The sequence below is a fragment of the Cantharellus anzutake genome (assembly GCF_015039405.1).
Source record: "Cantharellus anzutake strain C23 chromosome Unknown EI90scaffold_42, whole genome shotgun sequence".
Taxonomy (NCBI): Eukaryota; Fungi; Basidiomycota; class Agaricomycetes; order Cantharellales; family Hydnaceae; genus Cantharellus; species Cantharellus anzutake.
The window spans coordinates 547,347-562,123 of NW_024066992.1; the positions used below are offsets into that span (position 1 = coordinate 547,347).

General features: G+C 50.3%; 3 protein-coding genes across 3 annotated transcripts; 2 read left to right on the forward strand and 1 right to left on the reverse strand.

Moving 5' to 3' along the window:
- Positions 1–8,627: 8,627 nt before the first annotated feature.
- Positions 8,628–9,933, forward strand: EI90DRAFT_3018304 (uncharacterized protein; the record flags this gene model as incomplete). The annotated part of the gene is made up of 7 exons (XM_039057220.1): positions 8,628–8,646; positions 8,732–8,787; positions 9,024–9,055; positions 9,136–9,240; positions 9,338–9,613; positions 9,667–9,697; positions 9,757–9,933. The coding sequence occupies 7 exons, from the start codon at positions 8,628–8,630 to the stop codon at positions 9,931–9,933; spliced, it is 696 nt and encodes a 231-aa protein (XP_038913424.1).
- A 562-nt stretch (positions 9,934–10,495) lies between these two features.
- On the reverse strand, positions 10,496–13,536 carry EI90DRAFT_2928711 (uncharacterized protein; the record flags this gene model as incomplete). The annotated part of the gene is made up of 13 exons (XM_039054968.1): positions 10,496–10,822; positions 10,877–10,960; positions 11,015–11,122; positions 11,177–11,319; positions 11,356–11,408; positions 11,431–11,593; positions 11,647–11,706; positions 11,779–11,868; positions 11,921–12,059; positions 12,096–12,343; positions 12,393–12,488; positions 12,544–12,686; positions 12,764–13,536. 13 exons carry the CDS (start codon positions 13,534–13,536, stop codon positions 10,496–10,498), a joined length of 2,427 nt encoding a protein of 808 aa, XP_038913425.1.
- A 35-nt stretch (positions 13,537–13,571) lies between these two features.
- On the forward strand, positions 13,572–14,381 carry EI90DRAFT_2975260 (mitochondrial ribosomal protein L37-domain-containing protein). Its single transcript, XM_039055849.1, has 2 exons — positions 13,572–13,791; positions 13,841–14,381. Exons 1-2 carry the CDS (start codon positions 13,599–13,601, stop codon positions 14,077–14,079), a joined length of 432 nt encoding a protein of 143 aa, XP_038913426.1. The 5' UTR covers positions 13,572–13,598; the 3' UTR covers positions 14,080–14,381.
- Positions 14,382–14,777: the final 396 nt, after the last annotated feature.

Genomic DNA, 14,777 nt, shown 5'->3' on the forward strand with positions numbered 1-14,777 from the left:
CATTTCAGTCTCATTTTAACTAAATGTCACTAAATGAAAATGGAATAAATCAGCTGAAGGTCTCAGCACAGCCGTACGCATAGTAATGCGAAGTTTGAATTCAGAATCATCGAGTCATAGCAAATTTAATGGTATATATAGGGAATTTGAAATAGGTAACTGCGGCAAATGCAGCGCAGCCAAGTTCTAATTAACCATTAAAATAGCTTAGGCGAGGGAGGACAATAAGGATTCTAGGCGCAGTCTGACCGCAGTAGAACTGCAGTTCAGCGCAGCAAAAGCGCAGTAGAACTATAGCGTGAAAATTTCATTTTTTATTCAGTTTGAGAAAAATACACTGTAAATAAATCCTGTAAATAGAAGGTAGAGCGTGAAAAAGGAAGGCGACCCAAGGAGTATAAAAGGGAGACCCTTTCTGCGACTTTTCGCCCCCCTCAGAGAAGTAAGAAAATAGAGTATTATTTTTCTCAAGCATTTCTGGTTGTCACTCCAGTGCGAAAAAGTGATATACAGTTAAGATTGCCACTGTAGTAAAAGGCAGCAATTAAGGAGAGAAATATTAAGTAGATATTTCAACAGGAGAGCTGGTTAACACTCCAGATTTCAAAGTGTAAACATAAAACAGTTATCTTGCTACTGTTAAAACAAGCAATAAAATAAGACAAAAATAAAATAAACCCAAGGGACACTCCAGACACAATCCAAATTCATTAACTGAACAGAATCTTTGAAACTTCACCAAGTAGAAGATTAAATTCAAGTTTAAATCCAAATTAAACAACGCCACACAGAATTACACCTAGACAAATTAATAAATTTCAATAAAGAAACAGCTCCACAGGGCTCGGTTTATCTGTAAGTCAATTCCCAGGAACTTTAAAACTAACCCATAAAAATAGAATTAGCCAAAACACTCGGATTGGTACTATATTTACAATAAATAACACTAGTACACTTCCCCATCCTAACTAAAGAACCAGGGAACAGCTTGGTGGTGGTCTCGTTTGAACCTCCCAACTGACCTTCCTTCGTTCTCTCCTTCAGCGTTTGGATAGGTGGTCCACTATGACTAGGACAGCATTGTAGCCTTTTGACTTGGGGAGCTCTCCAATCATGTCAACCAAAATCACTTGCCAGTGGTGGGCAGGGATCTTGTTCGGGATGAGCTTCCCCACTTTATGAGAGGGGAAGGATTTGACATGGTTGCAGGTGTCACATCTGCATATGTACTGCCCAACATACTCCGCCATCCGTGGCCACCAGTAGTTGCAGGAGACAAGTTCCAGGGTTTTCCACCACCCTGGGTGCCCATTGCATGTGCGTCATGGTATAAGCACACCAGGTCGTGGCGGAGTTGCGGGTCTTTCGGGACGTACACTTTTCCTCTGTACAGAACCAGCTCTCCTTGTTTCTCCCACTCATCCAACCTCAGCCTGCCCTCTCCTAGTTCCCGCATTGCCTTTACCACTTTCTCATCTAGGTCCTTTGCCTTGCTGATCCTCTCAAGGATAGTCATCCCTTCACCTTCCACCAAGACTGCCTCTGCTGTGCAGGCCTCAAACCAAGTGGGTTGGAGGAGAGTCAACCTGTCGTTGTCGTTGTTGTGGGGACAACTCCGTGTACCGCAAAAAGTCGGATTCTGCGGAATTTGGTCACTAACATGCAGTACATATCCGCTGACGCTCCCGATACTCATTATATCACTATCCAACACTCCATACACTCACTCCATATTTTTCCATATTTTCCCCATCATTCCCGACAGTCCCAAGCCAAATTCCCACACCCAACCACGCCGCCAATTTCACCCCCTCTCCAGACCTCCATAACCACACATTAAACCCAGCCGTTTTTCCACCCATTGGTGATGCTATACCTTCCTCCTTTACCCACGGAGCATTTCCCAGAATGGAAACCCCATACTCGGATGGTTCAGCATGGTGTAGGGTCTCACGTGGTCTTGACAGCACCTGTCAATGGCCATATCTCAAGAAGTACTGCACCAATTGGGATGAATAAGGGCTCGTTGGAAAGCTGGAGACGAGGAGATTGCTGACGAGAGGATAGGCGGGCGCTGTGGCGAACTGTTGCGGAGTTAATTTTCACAATTCCCATTTCGGACCCATTGTCACATTTTCCCCATTCATTCATATTTCTTTTATTGTTTCTTTGTTCCCAATTGGATATTCATCATTTACGGTTGCCTAACGGCCCGTTTGCACCCCCCCATTCCATTTATTCCATTTCCAACTCATATAAAATAGATAACAGCTTGTACATAACAAGTTAGTATTGAATAGACCGTGAAGGGACAAGCAGAAGTTGCATCCAAGTGGCAAAGACGCCATCCACGACCCTAACGCCCCCACTGAGCTAGTTGCTCACGTCTAAGACCCCTCACATCATAATACTCAGCCTTGACGTCCAAGAGAGACATAGGTGAGTGTTTGTTTGAGGTTTTTGCAGACTCAGTAGCACCCATGGACCAAAACCCGGCCCAATGAACCACACCTGCACACACTACCACCCTCCCCCTTCTCTCTGTCTTGAGTCTAGGCGATAGACCCGTTACATCGTCTTTACCTTTTGGGTGGTCAGCATTGTCATATCCATCCCTGGCCATCGACTTCTGATCCCTCCGATCCCTCCGATTACTCCCGCTCCTTCTCCACTGACCTCGGAGCTTCTGTATTCCGCAATCCCCTCGGTACCCCTCGATGGTCACCACCCCCTCCTTTCAATTTATTACCTACGCCTCCCTAAGTATGGAGCCCCGAAGGCTTCCGGACAGCTCCGACGTCCGCTAGCGCACTCCCGCCTCCGTTGGGCAATACACTCGCCTGCCCTGCAGAGCCCACCTTCGGGCCTATCCCTCCTTTCCGTTTCTGGGTTATCGCCTGCCTTTCCGTTAACCCCGCAACCCAACTCATCGGTAATATTCAGTCGGCTAATGTTTAACCCCGTTAGCTCTGCTCCGTTCGGCTCCACCATTTGCGGACCCGTCTTCGCTGTAACCATATATATATCCAACTTGTACATAGGTTACACTTCAGTAATAAAATCGACTAGAGTTTACCCTCTTCAGTTCTGGTGGCCAGTTAGTAAGTTAAGGCACGGACGTGTTTACTAGGCACAGCGCTCCTGGCATAAGTCGCTGAGGCCGAAGCCCTCCATCACAGAGACACTCTTTCGTCTCGACCCGGTCTCTGACAAGCATGGCATGAGAGTGCATCAGGTTTCCCCATGAGTTTCCCTGGGTGGTGGATGAGGGGGAAGTGGAATTGGGAGAGGAAGAGTGACCACCATGCTTGGCACCGGTTCAGCCATTGTGCGGTACAGAAATACCCTAGGTTGCGGTGGTCAGAGTAGACATTGACTTTCTCCTCTGCTCCTTGTAGGAAATGCCGCCACTCCTCGAGGGTGCATATGATTGCGAGCATTTCCTTGTCGTATACCTCATAGTTACGTTCTACATCCATGAAACTCTTGGACATGAAAGCTACAGGGTGGAACTCTCCGTCTGTCTGGAGCTGGGTGTCAGGGATCAGCAATGACCCTGGACCCTATGCCGGCTGCGCGTATGCGCGTGGGAAGTATGCCGGTAATTCCCGTCTACTCCGCTTACCTAAGCCCCGGTGACCCGGATCATCTCCGGCATTGTTCTGGAACATTCTATGATCACGTGATTCTATCGGCAATCTGTTTGGTTTCCTTATTGCCGGACTCTACATGTATATAGCTGACCCTAAGATGGGGACATCCCTTTCCCCCGGCTTTAATCACAACTAGGTTATTGGAGCATCTTGCGCGAGCACGCGCATCCCCTGACACTGGGATAGGACCGCACTGGTCGAAGTTAGAGGCGTCGCACTCGAGTTTGAAGCAACCTGTATCGGTGGGGAAGGCGAGGACTGGGGCGGAGGTGACGGTGTCTTTGAGGGCCTGGAAAGCATGGTCTTCGCCTGGTCCCCAGGTCCATGCCTTGGTTTTGTGGGTTAGCACGTGGAGGGGATGGGCTGTCTCGGAAAAGTCTTTGATGAACCGGCAGTAGAAGTTGACAAACCCCAAGAAGGACTGTACTTCTTTGACCTTGGTTGGGGTTGGCCAATCAAGAACTCCACGGACTTTCACGGGATCCATCGCAACGCTTCCCTTGGAGATGATGAGGCTGAGGTACTCGATCTGCTTCCGCTCGAACTTACACTTTTCCAGCTTCAAGAAGAGTCTCTGCTTCCGCAGCATCTCCAGGACCTCTTGGACGACCCTCCTGTGTTCCTCCAGGGTGGCAGTGAAGATCAAGATGTCGTCCATGTAGCAGATGATGACCTCTTGGTCAATGAAGTCTTGGAGAATGTCGTTCATCATTGTTTGGAATGTCGCTGGGGAGTTACACAGGCCGAAGAACATAACAGTAGGCTCGAATAATCCCTGGTTGGTCGAAAACACTGCCTTCCACTCATCGCCATCCTTGATGTGGACATTGTTGAATCCCCAGCGCAGATCTAGCACTGAGAAGTACTTGGCATTTCGGAGGCATGCGAGGACGTCCAAAATGAGTGGGAGGGGGTATGAGTTTTTGACCGTGATCTCGTTGAGCTTCCGGTAGTCCTGGACTAGGTGCAACGATCCATCCTTCTTCTTGACAAAGAAGACTGGGGCTCCCATCGGGGATTTGGACGCCCGTATGTGCCCATTCCGCAGGTTCTCATGCAGGAACTTGTCTAGTTCTTTCTGCGCTGGTCATGACAGGGGGAAGGTCCTCCCTCTCAGGAGCTTGGCATCCAGCACCAGGTCTATTGCATGGTCCCAGGGCCTCTGGGGGGGCAGCTGGTTGAAGGCCTCTTTTGAGAACACATCCCGGAAGTCCTGGTACTGTACTGGGACTAGCACCTTGAACAGTGCCGGCTCCGCTTCTGGTTTGCGGGCTTCCTGGGCCATCTGCTGAGATGGCATCGTGGTTGCTCTTAGTTCGTGTCCCCAACCTGGGGGGATGATAGCGGCGTAAATCCTGTTGCCAGGTTCCACCACATGGTCTGGGTTGGCATGTCCCCGCACCAACTGGCAGGAGGACGGGCAGTGGGACATACTGACCTTTTGCTGTGTCCAGTCCACTTCTGGGTTGTGGTGCAGCAACCATGAGTGTCCTATGATGAGGGACTGCCACCCGAGGTTCGCAACAGCGAAGTGGGCCTGCTCTGTGTGCTGTCCGAATGTCAAGAGGGCCTCTAGTTCCTCAGTTATGGCCCCGTTCTCGTTTGGGGTCCCATCAACGTTGCGGACAGGAATGGGTTGAGGGAGCGGGGTCATCTCGAGCCGGTGTTTTCTGACAAACTCGGGGCTTACAACATTCCCGGTGGCTCCTGAGTCCAGGAGGGCCAACACAGAGACAGTGGCGAGGGAGGTCAAGGCAGTCAGCTTTACAGCTAGGTTGAGGGATCTGGGGGGTTGCTTGGACAGCACGTAGATGGCAGGTGGCGGGACCGCTACTTCCAGCGCCGCACTTGGTGTTTCTCTGCCCTTACTGATTGAGGATGCAACTTTCCTCTTTTTCTTGGCGATGACTTGGTGGAATTTGACGTTGGCACTGGCTTAGGCACATCACAGTATCTACACGAGCTAGTACTATCGCCTACAGGTGGCCGGGGCATGTCCTTCACTGGTTGCCTTCCTGAAAATCCTCTTGGGCTTCTACCTCCTGCCCTTCTCCTCCATCTGTCTCCATCCCCAGTTCATCCACTAGCTGCCTTCTCAGCCCCTCCATGAGTGCCCTGAGGTCCTCTGGGTGCATCCATCTGGCTCGGTGGGTTTTCGGCTGTGGGCAGTCTTGCGTGATGTGCCCTGGTGCATTGCAATTGTAGCAGAAGCCATTTCATCTTTGGTCTATCCTCAAGCAGTCAAGGTCCATGGGTTGTGGCCCTCCCCCTGCTGCAGGGCAGGCTGCAGGAGGCAGCGGTGCAGCGGCAGGTGGGGGATGTGGCAGTGCAGGGGCTGGGCGGGCTTGCAGGAAGGTGGTGGGGAGTGGGGATCTTGCAGGTGGGAGTTGGGGCCTGACTGGGGGCAAGCGGGGCTGGGTTGCCTGGAAGCATCGCCACTGGTTGTCGAGGAGGGTGGCCTCACATTTCCACTCGGCCCAGGTAGTTGGCATGTGGTAGATGCGGTAGATGCTCTCTCAGAGCCAGGAGTTGATCGCCTGTTTGAAGCAGTCTACTAGCCCTACATCTCCTAGCCGCAAGGTGGGGCCAAGGATCTCAAACTCTTGGATGACCTTGTCCACAGAGTCGGTGCCTTGTCACAAGGTGGCTTTGCGGTTCAGGTCTTGGAACATGGTGTCAAGTTCTGTGTTGAACTTATCCATGGTAAGCCTGGGGGAGCCCATTGTCAGCAGCGTGATGGTGCACTGCGTCGCCCATGCTCCTGCAGTCCCTCGCTTCATGTAGGACAGGACAAAGAGGATCTGGGAGAGGGCGTTGGGGAACTCCACCGCCTGAACATGGAAGTAGATGCCACATTCAGCCTTGAAGTGGTCAAGGTCTTCAGTTGCTCCAGAGAAGGGGGTGGGGGGGCAACTTTAGGTGGTTTGGGTCTGGGGGCGGGTACAGGTGCCAGTGCGGGTGCTGGCACCGGTGCGGGCGCAGCTGGGGGTTGGTTCTGGGCTTGGCTCTCTATGATGGCCTGGAGCTCTTGGAATCAGGACAGCAGCTTGTCATACTGCTCTTCGGTCACCATAGTGGGAGAGATGGGGGAGGCAGGGGAAATGAGGTTAAAGCCTTCTTCTGCTGTCAGGGACAGCTCCAAAAGCAGCAAGGTCCCAGCGTGAGGGACTCAATGGGACAGGTGTCAGCTATGCATAGCGGTGGTCCCATCGCAGGGTGAGCATCCCCAACCACTTAGTCTGAAGTGGGAAGTTGAGAAGAAGGCTGCTTCTTCTGTTCCCACCCCAGGCGCTATTATATACATGCGGTTGGGGTCACATGGGGGAGCCACATCATCTCCGCACACAGCCACACCTCCCTGGGTATCTGTCAGGGCACGCCCTGACTTGCCCCGCCTGACCCCCACTCCGCTTCCCCACTCCGCACCGCTTCTCCCTCCTTTCCCTTTTCCTTTCTTCTTTCTTTCTTTCTTTCTCTCTCTTACATGGACCACCTTTCCCACTGTTCAATGTATCACCGGCATGCATGCCCATTTCCCCTCCTGTATCTTACCATCCCTATATCGCCACCACTGCTGCCACACTCGCCCCGCACCCACAGCAGACCCTCTCGGGATCTCCCACAGAGGCACCCAGAGAGCCATGGCTGTGTGCAAGGGTGATGTGGCGTGCCCCACATGATCGATCCTGCATGTATATAATAACAGCTGGAGTGGGAACTGAAGAAGTAGCCTTCTTCTCACATTCCCACTTCAGGCAAGTAGTGTAGCCTTCCCTTTTAATGATAACTCACATTCCCACTTCAGACTAAGTGGTCAGGGATGCTCACCCCACAATGGGATGGCCACTATGCATAGCCACTATTCGTCCCACCGAGTCCCGCATGCCGGGACCTTGCCGCTTTCAGAGCTGTCCCTGACAGTATCTCCATGGGAGATCCCGGAGGTGTGCCACTCTGTAGGCGGGAATGTGCATGGCAGGTAAGCAGGGTTAGGTGTGTAATGATACATAGAGAAAGGGAAGTTGACCATGGAATAGAAATAGAGAGAAAGAAGAAAAGGGGAAAGGGGGAACGGGGAGTGATAGTGTTAGACACTGGTCCGGGGTCGGCACCGAAGGTCGCCGTTGCGGGCCGCTATAGGCCACGATGGCCATGATGCCGCGAACAAGGCCCGAGGGTAGGGCATTCGGCCTCAGCAACTCTAAAGGGAGTGCTGTGCCCCCTAGCTGTCTCTTGGCCCTCATTTCAGACTCACTGGGGTTGCCTTGTTGGGGTCAGGACTTAGGGGTCGTGGTCACATTGATATTAGAGCTAAGGTACAATAAAGTAACATACAGGATATATATATGGGGAAAGAATGAATGGAGGCGGACCCGGGCCGAAGTCCAAAGGGTCCGGAAGCAAAAGAGGACAAAGAGCGGGGTTGGCCGCACAGTGGCCGGCAATGACCGAAGGTCAAAACAAACAATAACAGATAAATAAAGGAAGGAGTGTAGGGCCGCGATAGCGGCAATGGTATCATAGCAGCACTGGACTCGGAGTTGGGCCGGAGTCGGGCACGGGAATGGTAGCGGCCCTGTAGGGGCCAAGTGGGCAGGGTAGAGGAGTCACGCTGGGCACGGTGCCAGAGGCGGACTCGGGGCGGGAAGGTTGGTGTGGCTGTGGGGAAGTCGGCCAGGTGCAGGGGAGCCTAGGGGCAAGCGGGGGAGTGAGCAGGGAGTCCTCATGGAGGATAGGGCTGAGGTCGGGGCTCACGCTCACGCTCGCATAGCGGGAACGGGAACGGGCGGCATCGGGACAGGCCGGGAATGGGCCGGAATGCATGGCCGTGACAGATAGCAGGGGAAGCGGAGTAGGGTGGTGTGGCGGTGCGGCAGCGCGGGGTCAGGTGGGGTGTACCAGATGGTGGTGGTGGTGGTGGTTATATGTGGGGTGCATTAGGACCGGTATTTCATCACATGCAATGACTATAGCATGTCATCCAGTCAGCAGGGTGAGTAATCTTGCTTTCACATTAATAGTTTAATTTTCCCACAGGTAAACATAAGAAATTTATTCCCCTTTGGCGATGTATCTAGAGGTGAACCCAAAGTTCAAACATTTACTTTTGAAAGCCTGCATTAAACAAGAACATGTGTGTGTTCTGGAGCGGGAATGATGGAATTTCCCAAAAATGGAAACACCGGATGTTTAAAGAATTCAACATATGGAACGGTGCAAATGTGATGGTTGTTCTTGGTATCCAGGAGAATTGATAGCAAAAATTCCAACATCCCTTGGCATCAATCCCTTACAAATGTAAAGAAGAAGAGAAACAACCTTCATCCCACAAAGTCAAGTTTTCCGTGAACTATGATATAATTCATTCAGTTAACCCAAATTCAATTCAAAGAACTTGAGAGGTTGGTGAATCAAATTGATAAATGTAATTCAGTTTGACTCCAGAACAGCCATTTCAATTGATTTAAATAATTTAATATAGCATATTTTTATCCGTCCACTGGATGCTATCCACTTATGGCCTTCTTCGGTTTCCTCCAACCACACACCCAATACAGCCGATTCCAAAAAAATCGGCCATTTTGATGTAAACGAGTCAGACGGGCGAAAAATCTAGAAAAAGAGATGGAAATGTATCACTTTTAGTTTTACATGTGACCAAATCCAATCGAAAAATCACACAGCCACTTGGAGCCACCAAACACCGGACATTGCAACCCCAAAGCCAGCGTGACGCGTGACCGGTTGTTGGTCGTGCCAGTACAGTATCCCACTCCATCCCCAAGTCCCCAAACGCCATCATCATCCTTAACAACCCAGGGAGGATTCGATGCCCTGGGAAAATCTTCGTTTCATGGAGTCAAGGATGCATTACAAGCACTCATTATTGCTACAGGGCTTGTCGGGACCATAGCCAGCGCGTCATATTATGGGTTAAGAAGGCAACAGGCATCCAAACTGTAAGCAACAACGTATTTCGCAGATGCCCATATATTTCTCATTTTTTCCCCAGATGCCAGAATTCTCTAAATTTATGCGTCAACGTATCTCAGCATCGGTTCCGTCTTCTTATCAAGCCTGTCTTGAATCTGCCTCTCAATAGCCGTACGTTTCCAGAGATGAATACGAGGCTACCCGACCGAGCGGGAATCCAAGGGTAGACGCAGTGGAAGATCGCCTGCGCCAGGCATATCTGGATGGAGGTTTGACACGGTGGGGCGACCAGATCTGGAAGGAGCTAGAGGGGGAGTTGGAGGAGAGCAATAGGTCAAAGGGCTAATGTGGTCTGTGGTGGTGAGTTAATGCTAACTCACCCTGCCCACTCATCCTTTGTATGGCTTATTCCATAGTCCATAGAATTTTTCTTTTTTGCACGTACCAATAATCCCTAGCAATGATTGTCTAGTAGTTGCAATTTTTGACGCCAAACTTGCGCACGTCCCTCCGCATATTCTGAGATCTTTGGCCATTAGCTGCTATTCTGAATATTTCATCTAGGTCTCATCACCGACAGCTTGGCATCGTGTTCCAGTGCATGGATATGGAGGCGTGATTACTGAAAGGCTTTAGCGGCACTTGAACGCTTGCGTGATCCCCAATGGAAGGAAAGGCAATCTGCGCTGCGTTCAGTTATATCCCGGGACTTTTCAAGGCCTGAGCGTGTCGATTCGACCTCGGGAAAGTCAGGCCTACTGGACTTCAATGAAAGCGCGCCAATAACCAGTAATGAGTATTTCCGCATAGGGCAGCGTCAAGTGTCTGGACATCACCCAGAAGGGTTGTGACACATCACATACAAGGCTATGATAATGTGTGTCCTGGAGTAGGAGTGGACAGTGATGCTAGCCATCTTCTGTATCGCTTAGAACGGTTTTCGCTGCCACAGTCTCCCCACCTCTCAGATGCTGAATCATGGAATACAAATTTATCCCCTCCTGGCCTCGGCCCTTCATCCATTCGATCCTGCATAAACCACTGGCCGTCGCACTCGCTAGGAGAGGCGCAGAATGCAGTCCCCCACCAGAATGCCACGCTACACGATGGACACCGACTTCAGCAGGCCAGGCACCGGACCCGTCATAACTGCGCCCTTCCTGAGGAGCCACTGCACCGGATTCACCTTTACGCCTCTTTGCGTTCTTCGTTGTCTGTGAGCGTTCAGTCAATTCCTGTGTGCGGTGTGTCAATAGCAATGTCCACGATTCGAGTTTGCAAATCTTCACCATTGGCAAGAAATTATCAAGCATCCGGTACTGATTTGTGTGGGAGTTATAGTCCATTTGATAGGCTTTCCATTGGAGAATCGGCTGCGGTGATTGCGAATGCTATCAATACCAAACCACGTTAAAAAAATCACGTACCGCGGACGAGCCTGCTTTCCTAACGTTTTTCATCAGGCAACTTGTCATTACAGAGCCATCCGAACAGGCAACAGCAACGTATGGGTGAAAATCGGATGTCGAAATGTCCTGCGAAGATGTGATATGTGGTGATGAGTGAGCGTGAATATTAGGGAATCATACCCATATAGGGCCATTGGCAATGAGAGTTGTTGTACCATGACCGATGAGTTGCGGAAATAGCCCATAATATTTCAGGAGGTTATCATGCTCGGGTACAAGCACTCCCCCGATGTATGGGGCGTGCTCGACACAGTACGGGATATCTGAGCGTGAAAACTATCAGTATCACAACCTCAAACACCTGGAATAACTCCAGCTAGCCTCTGGCCCGGAAAGCCGGATAAGCTTGGTTCTCCCTGGTATCGGCAAAGTACATAGTTCCAGAGTAAGAGGTGGCCAATATCGTTGTGGGATCAGAAGTGATATCTCCCTTCAGTTCTCCGTCAGAGAATATGTATGGCGGCTGGCGCGCCCAGGTGACGGATCGAATTGCGATCTGGGCTGCAGGAATGACCGCATACGGGAGAGGATCGATGACTGAAAGTTTCGGTTAGTCCAACAAAATTCCGAGTGCTCTCTCACATTCGTACCTGTCTCCCCTGGTTTCCGGTGTAGCAGTGCCTCTTTGATATGATATACCAAAATGGTGCCTAGGTATTGCTTGAATAAGCCAACTGAACGAAGTGGTATGCAACATCATGCAAAGCACTTGCCATTTGAACATCCAACAGCAAGTAGTTCGCTATTTGCCCAACTCAGACACGTACAAGCCGAGTTACTGGGGAAAACCTTGAAAATTGCCTTGGTATGCACTACAAATAAGCCTGAGCGGCAGTATGGCTTCAAAACGAGGAGACCACTGACTATATATCGGATCTTCAACATCCTGACCCAAGTTACTTCTCAAATGGTGGGGATCAGGAACGGAGTGGATCGAGAGCGAGCCATCCGTGAATACTCCTGCAAGAATACCGAGTTTTGGAACTGCTGATTCAATGTTGGCCTACAAAAAATGAAGACAGCTAACTAAATTAGGGACTGGGTAACTCACTGAATCATGAGAAGGCAAAGGGCACCATTTTATTTCGAATGAGGGTCCATCATCAACACAGAGTATCATTTCACATTTAACGTTTGCATCGAGGCCGGATGCCTCCTCTACCGGTGGACCGTAACTCCATAACTGTAGGCACGCCGGCCTTGAGAATGCCGTGTCTGGTGAAGGGGACAGAGAAAATTTTATGTTGGGGAAAGTTGCAACGGCGAGATATCTACGATAGTTTCTCTCTGAAGAACGTAGGTAGTGTGTTAAAGTGTGTAGGGGTTTCTCATGTACCTTTCAACAATCCATCCGTCATTGGGCACCAATCAAGTCCCCATGCAGGCCCCCCAACATTGAAAACTTGGGCGGTCGATGTGCTGAGATACTTCGCTGCATAATGTTGTTACGTCCCAGATTCGTCGAGGCGATGGATGAGCATAATCACCTAGGGAAACAGATTCGAATGTCCCTAGAGACACGATGGTTTGATCTCCGAGCGGACCAAAGAAGCAGTCAACAGGTGGAGGTGGTGTCCAGTTCTCGCTCTCATCGTCAGCAGTCGGAGACGGCAGATATTTACGCCCATCGCTGAAAAACGATCAATTATTCACCACGCAAACCAAGATGCAGAAAAGTTTCGAGCTGTGCGGGACACTTATACACACATTGTGGTCAATATTTCAAGATCGGAGGCACTACTAGAGACGCCAACGAGTGTCAGTGGCCTAGGGTGAGTGCCATCTGGTTGATACAATCGTTCTTTGTACCATCCAATATCTTCCATCAGCTCCCAGGCAGGCCCTGGAAAGAGGCTGCGCGACCAAGCTTGGGTGAGTTTGTGTACATGTCTGTAGTCAATTGATGGCATGGTCGATAGGGTCGGTTCCCAAAATGGTCGAGGCTCGGTTGTCAAGCGGAAGGAAGTCCCAGGAGGCACAAACGCGGGATAGGGCCGGACTCTTACAGAATTGTCGCGAGACGCAGATGTAGTTTTATTGCCAGCACGAGATTTAGACGCATGGATAATGGGCACAGAGTTGAGCCATTCACTTGTCGGACGTTGAGTCTTCTCTCGCTGTTTTTTGGCCAACTCGCTGCTTGAAGCTAAAGTACGACGAGATCTCCCCAAAGGGATATTTCCAGACGTCGACTCTCCTGCAGAAGGTTCCAGAAGGTCAAGGTTTTGACCAGAATTACTACTATCATCATCAACAAGCATGTCCTCAAAACCAAGATCTCCTTCCCCCTTTTCGCCTTCTGGGTCAAATTCGCTCTCACTTGCCTGATCTTCGATCAGAGGTCGCCCTGAGCGGGTGACCGATGGCCCAGCACTTCCCTCGTGAGCCGCACCCCAATCTAGCATATAGCCGTCATCTTCCTCTAATTCAATAAACGAAGCGTAGGAGGGCTTTGTCTTCCGCTGGCGCAGCTGAACCATGGCGAGCCGACGGGATTTTTGTGATCACGAGACCTGACACCGAATTTTTTCTTTCAAGTCAAATGAAAGTTCAACTTCGGGCGTTGTTGGAGACGATTTTCATAGAGCAGTGGTCAGGAGTTCATCAATGCAATACTGCCTCTCTTAAGTATGGCGATGCGCTCCCAAAAGGATCACGAGCCTTTTCGTTGACACTGGCCTCCCTGAGTCGCGTTAATCCCCAAGCTCCATCTGTACCTACGGATTCTGCACCAGGTGAGCCACTCCGGACTATGACTTTCTGATATTTTTGACATCAATGCAGATCTGCCCAAGTCATCATGCGTTGCGGGAACAGTCATGCCCGGTCTTAATTACTTGAAGGATCAACCGCCCGTCGTGGCAGTAGGAGATAAAGAATATCCTTCATGGCTTTGGACGATCCTCCAGCCTAAATTATATCCTCCGGAAGAACAGGGGCCTGGGGGTGCGGCCCAGAAAGCGAGGCATAAGAAAGAACGAAAGGAGAAGATTCGAGCGCAAAATTTCATGAGAACCCAATAAACATAGATCCATTCTTGCATACATATAATTATGTGGTGTTTTCTGCACCTGTCTGCGCTGTGCGTGTCCAGGTAGCGTTGGGGCTTATGGCGTTTTGGGTTTATTCCCGAATTGCTCGTCCGCTGCTCGTTGGACGGGTCGTATTGAATATGTACATCTCATGCGGAGGCGCCGCACCATACGCTGTCTATATTATTGTCCCATCGGAGCAAAGTGGCTCCCTGTTGCCCGCTCTCATCAAGATGCCTACCGAATGATGATGGATGTCAGTGGCGCAAATCGTAATGTTTATTTTTCCATGGATCCTTTTAGGCCCGCAATACTTAAGCTCTCGTCTCTGTCCGTGGTCTTCCTAGTCCGTGCTATCTCAAGCGGAAAGGGCAAACATATATATAGAAAAACATTCAAGATGACTGTTGAGTCTTCAACATGGGATATACGGAAATCGCTTTACTTGATCACGGAAGATTTTTGTTTGATTGTTGCTGATGGTTTTGTGCCTCCAAATCCAAGTCTTCTTCAGTACGTAGTCGTGCTCTGGGAAGCTAACCTCTTGACACTCGCATTAATGGCTTGACAATTTGTCGACTTCTCACTCTACCCAAACATACGCAATAGCGACGACTCCACGTTATACAGACTGCCTGTGTCTAGATATCATGAAGTCATAGCATGTTACGGGCCAAGTACTCTAGGGT

Bases quoted from the DNA above. Each gene is read 5' to 3' on its own strand.
- EI90DRAFT_2975260 (XM_039055849.1), top strand. From the start codon at position 13,599: ATGAAAGTTCAACTTCGGGCGTTGTTGGAGACGATTTTCATAGAGCAG. The intron at 13,792-13,840 runs GTGAGCCACTCC...ACATCAATGCAG, and splicing joins ACCTACGGATTCTGCACCAG to ATCTGCCCAAGTCATCATGC.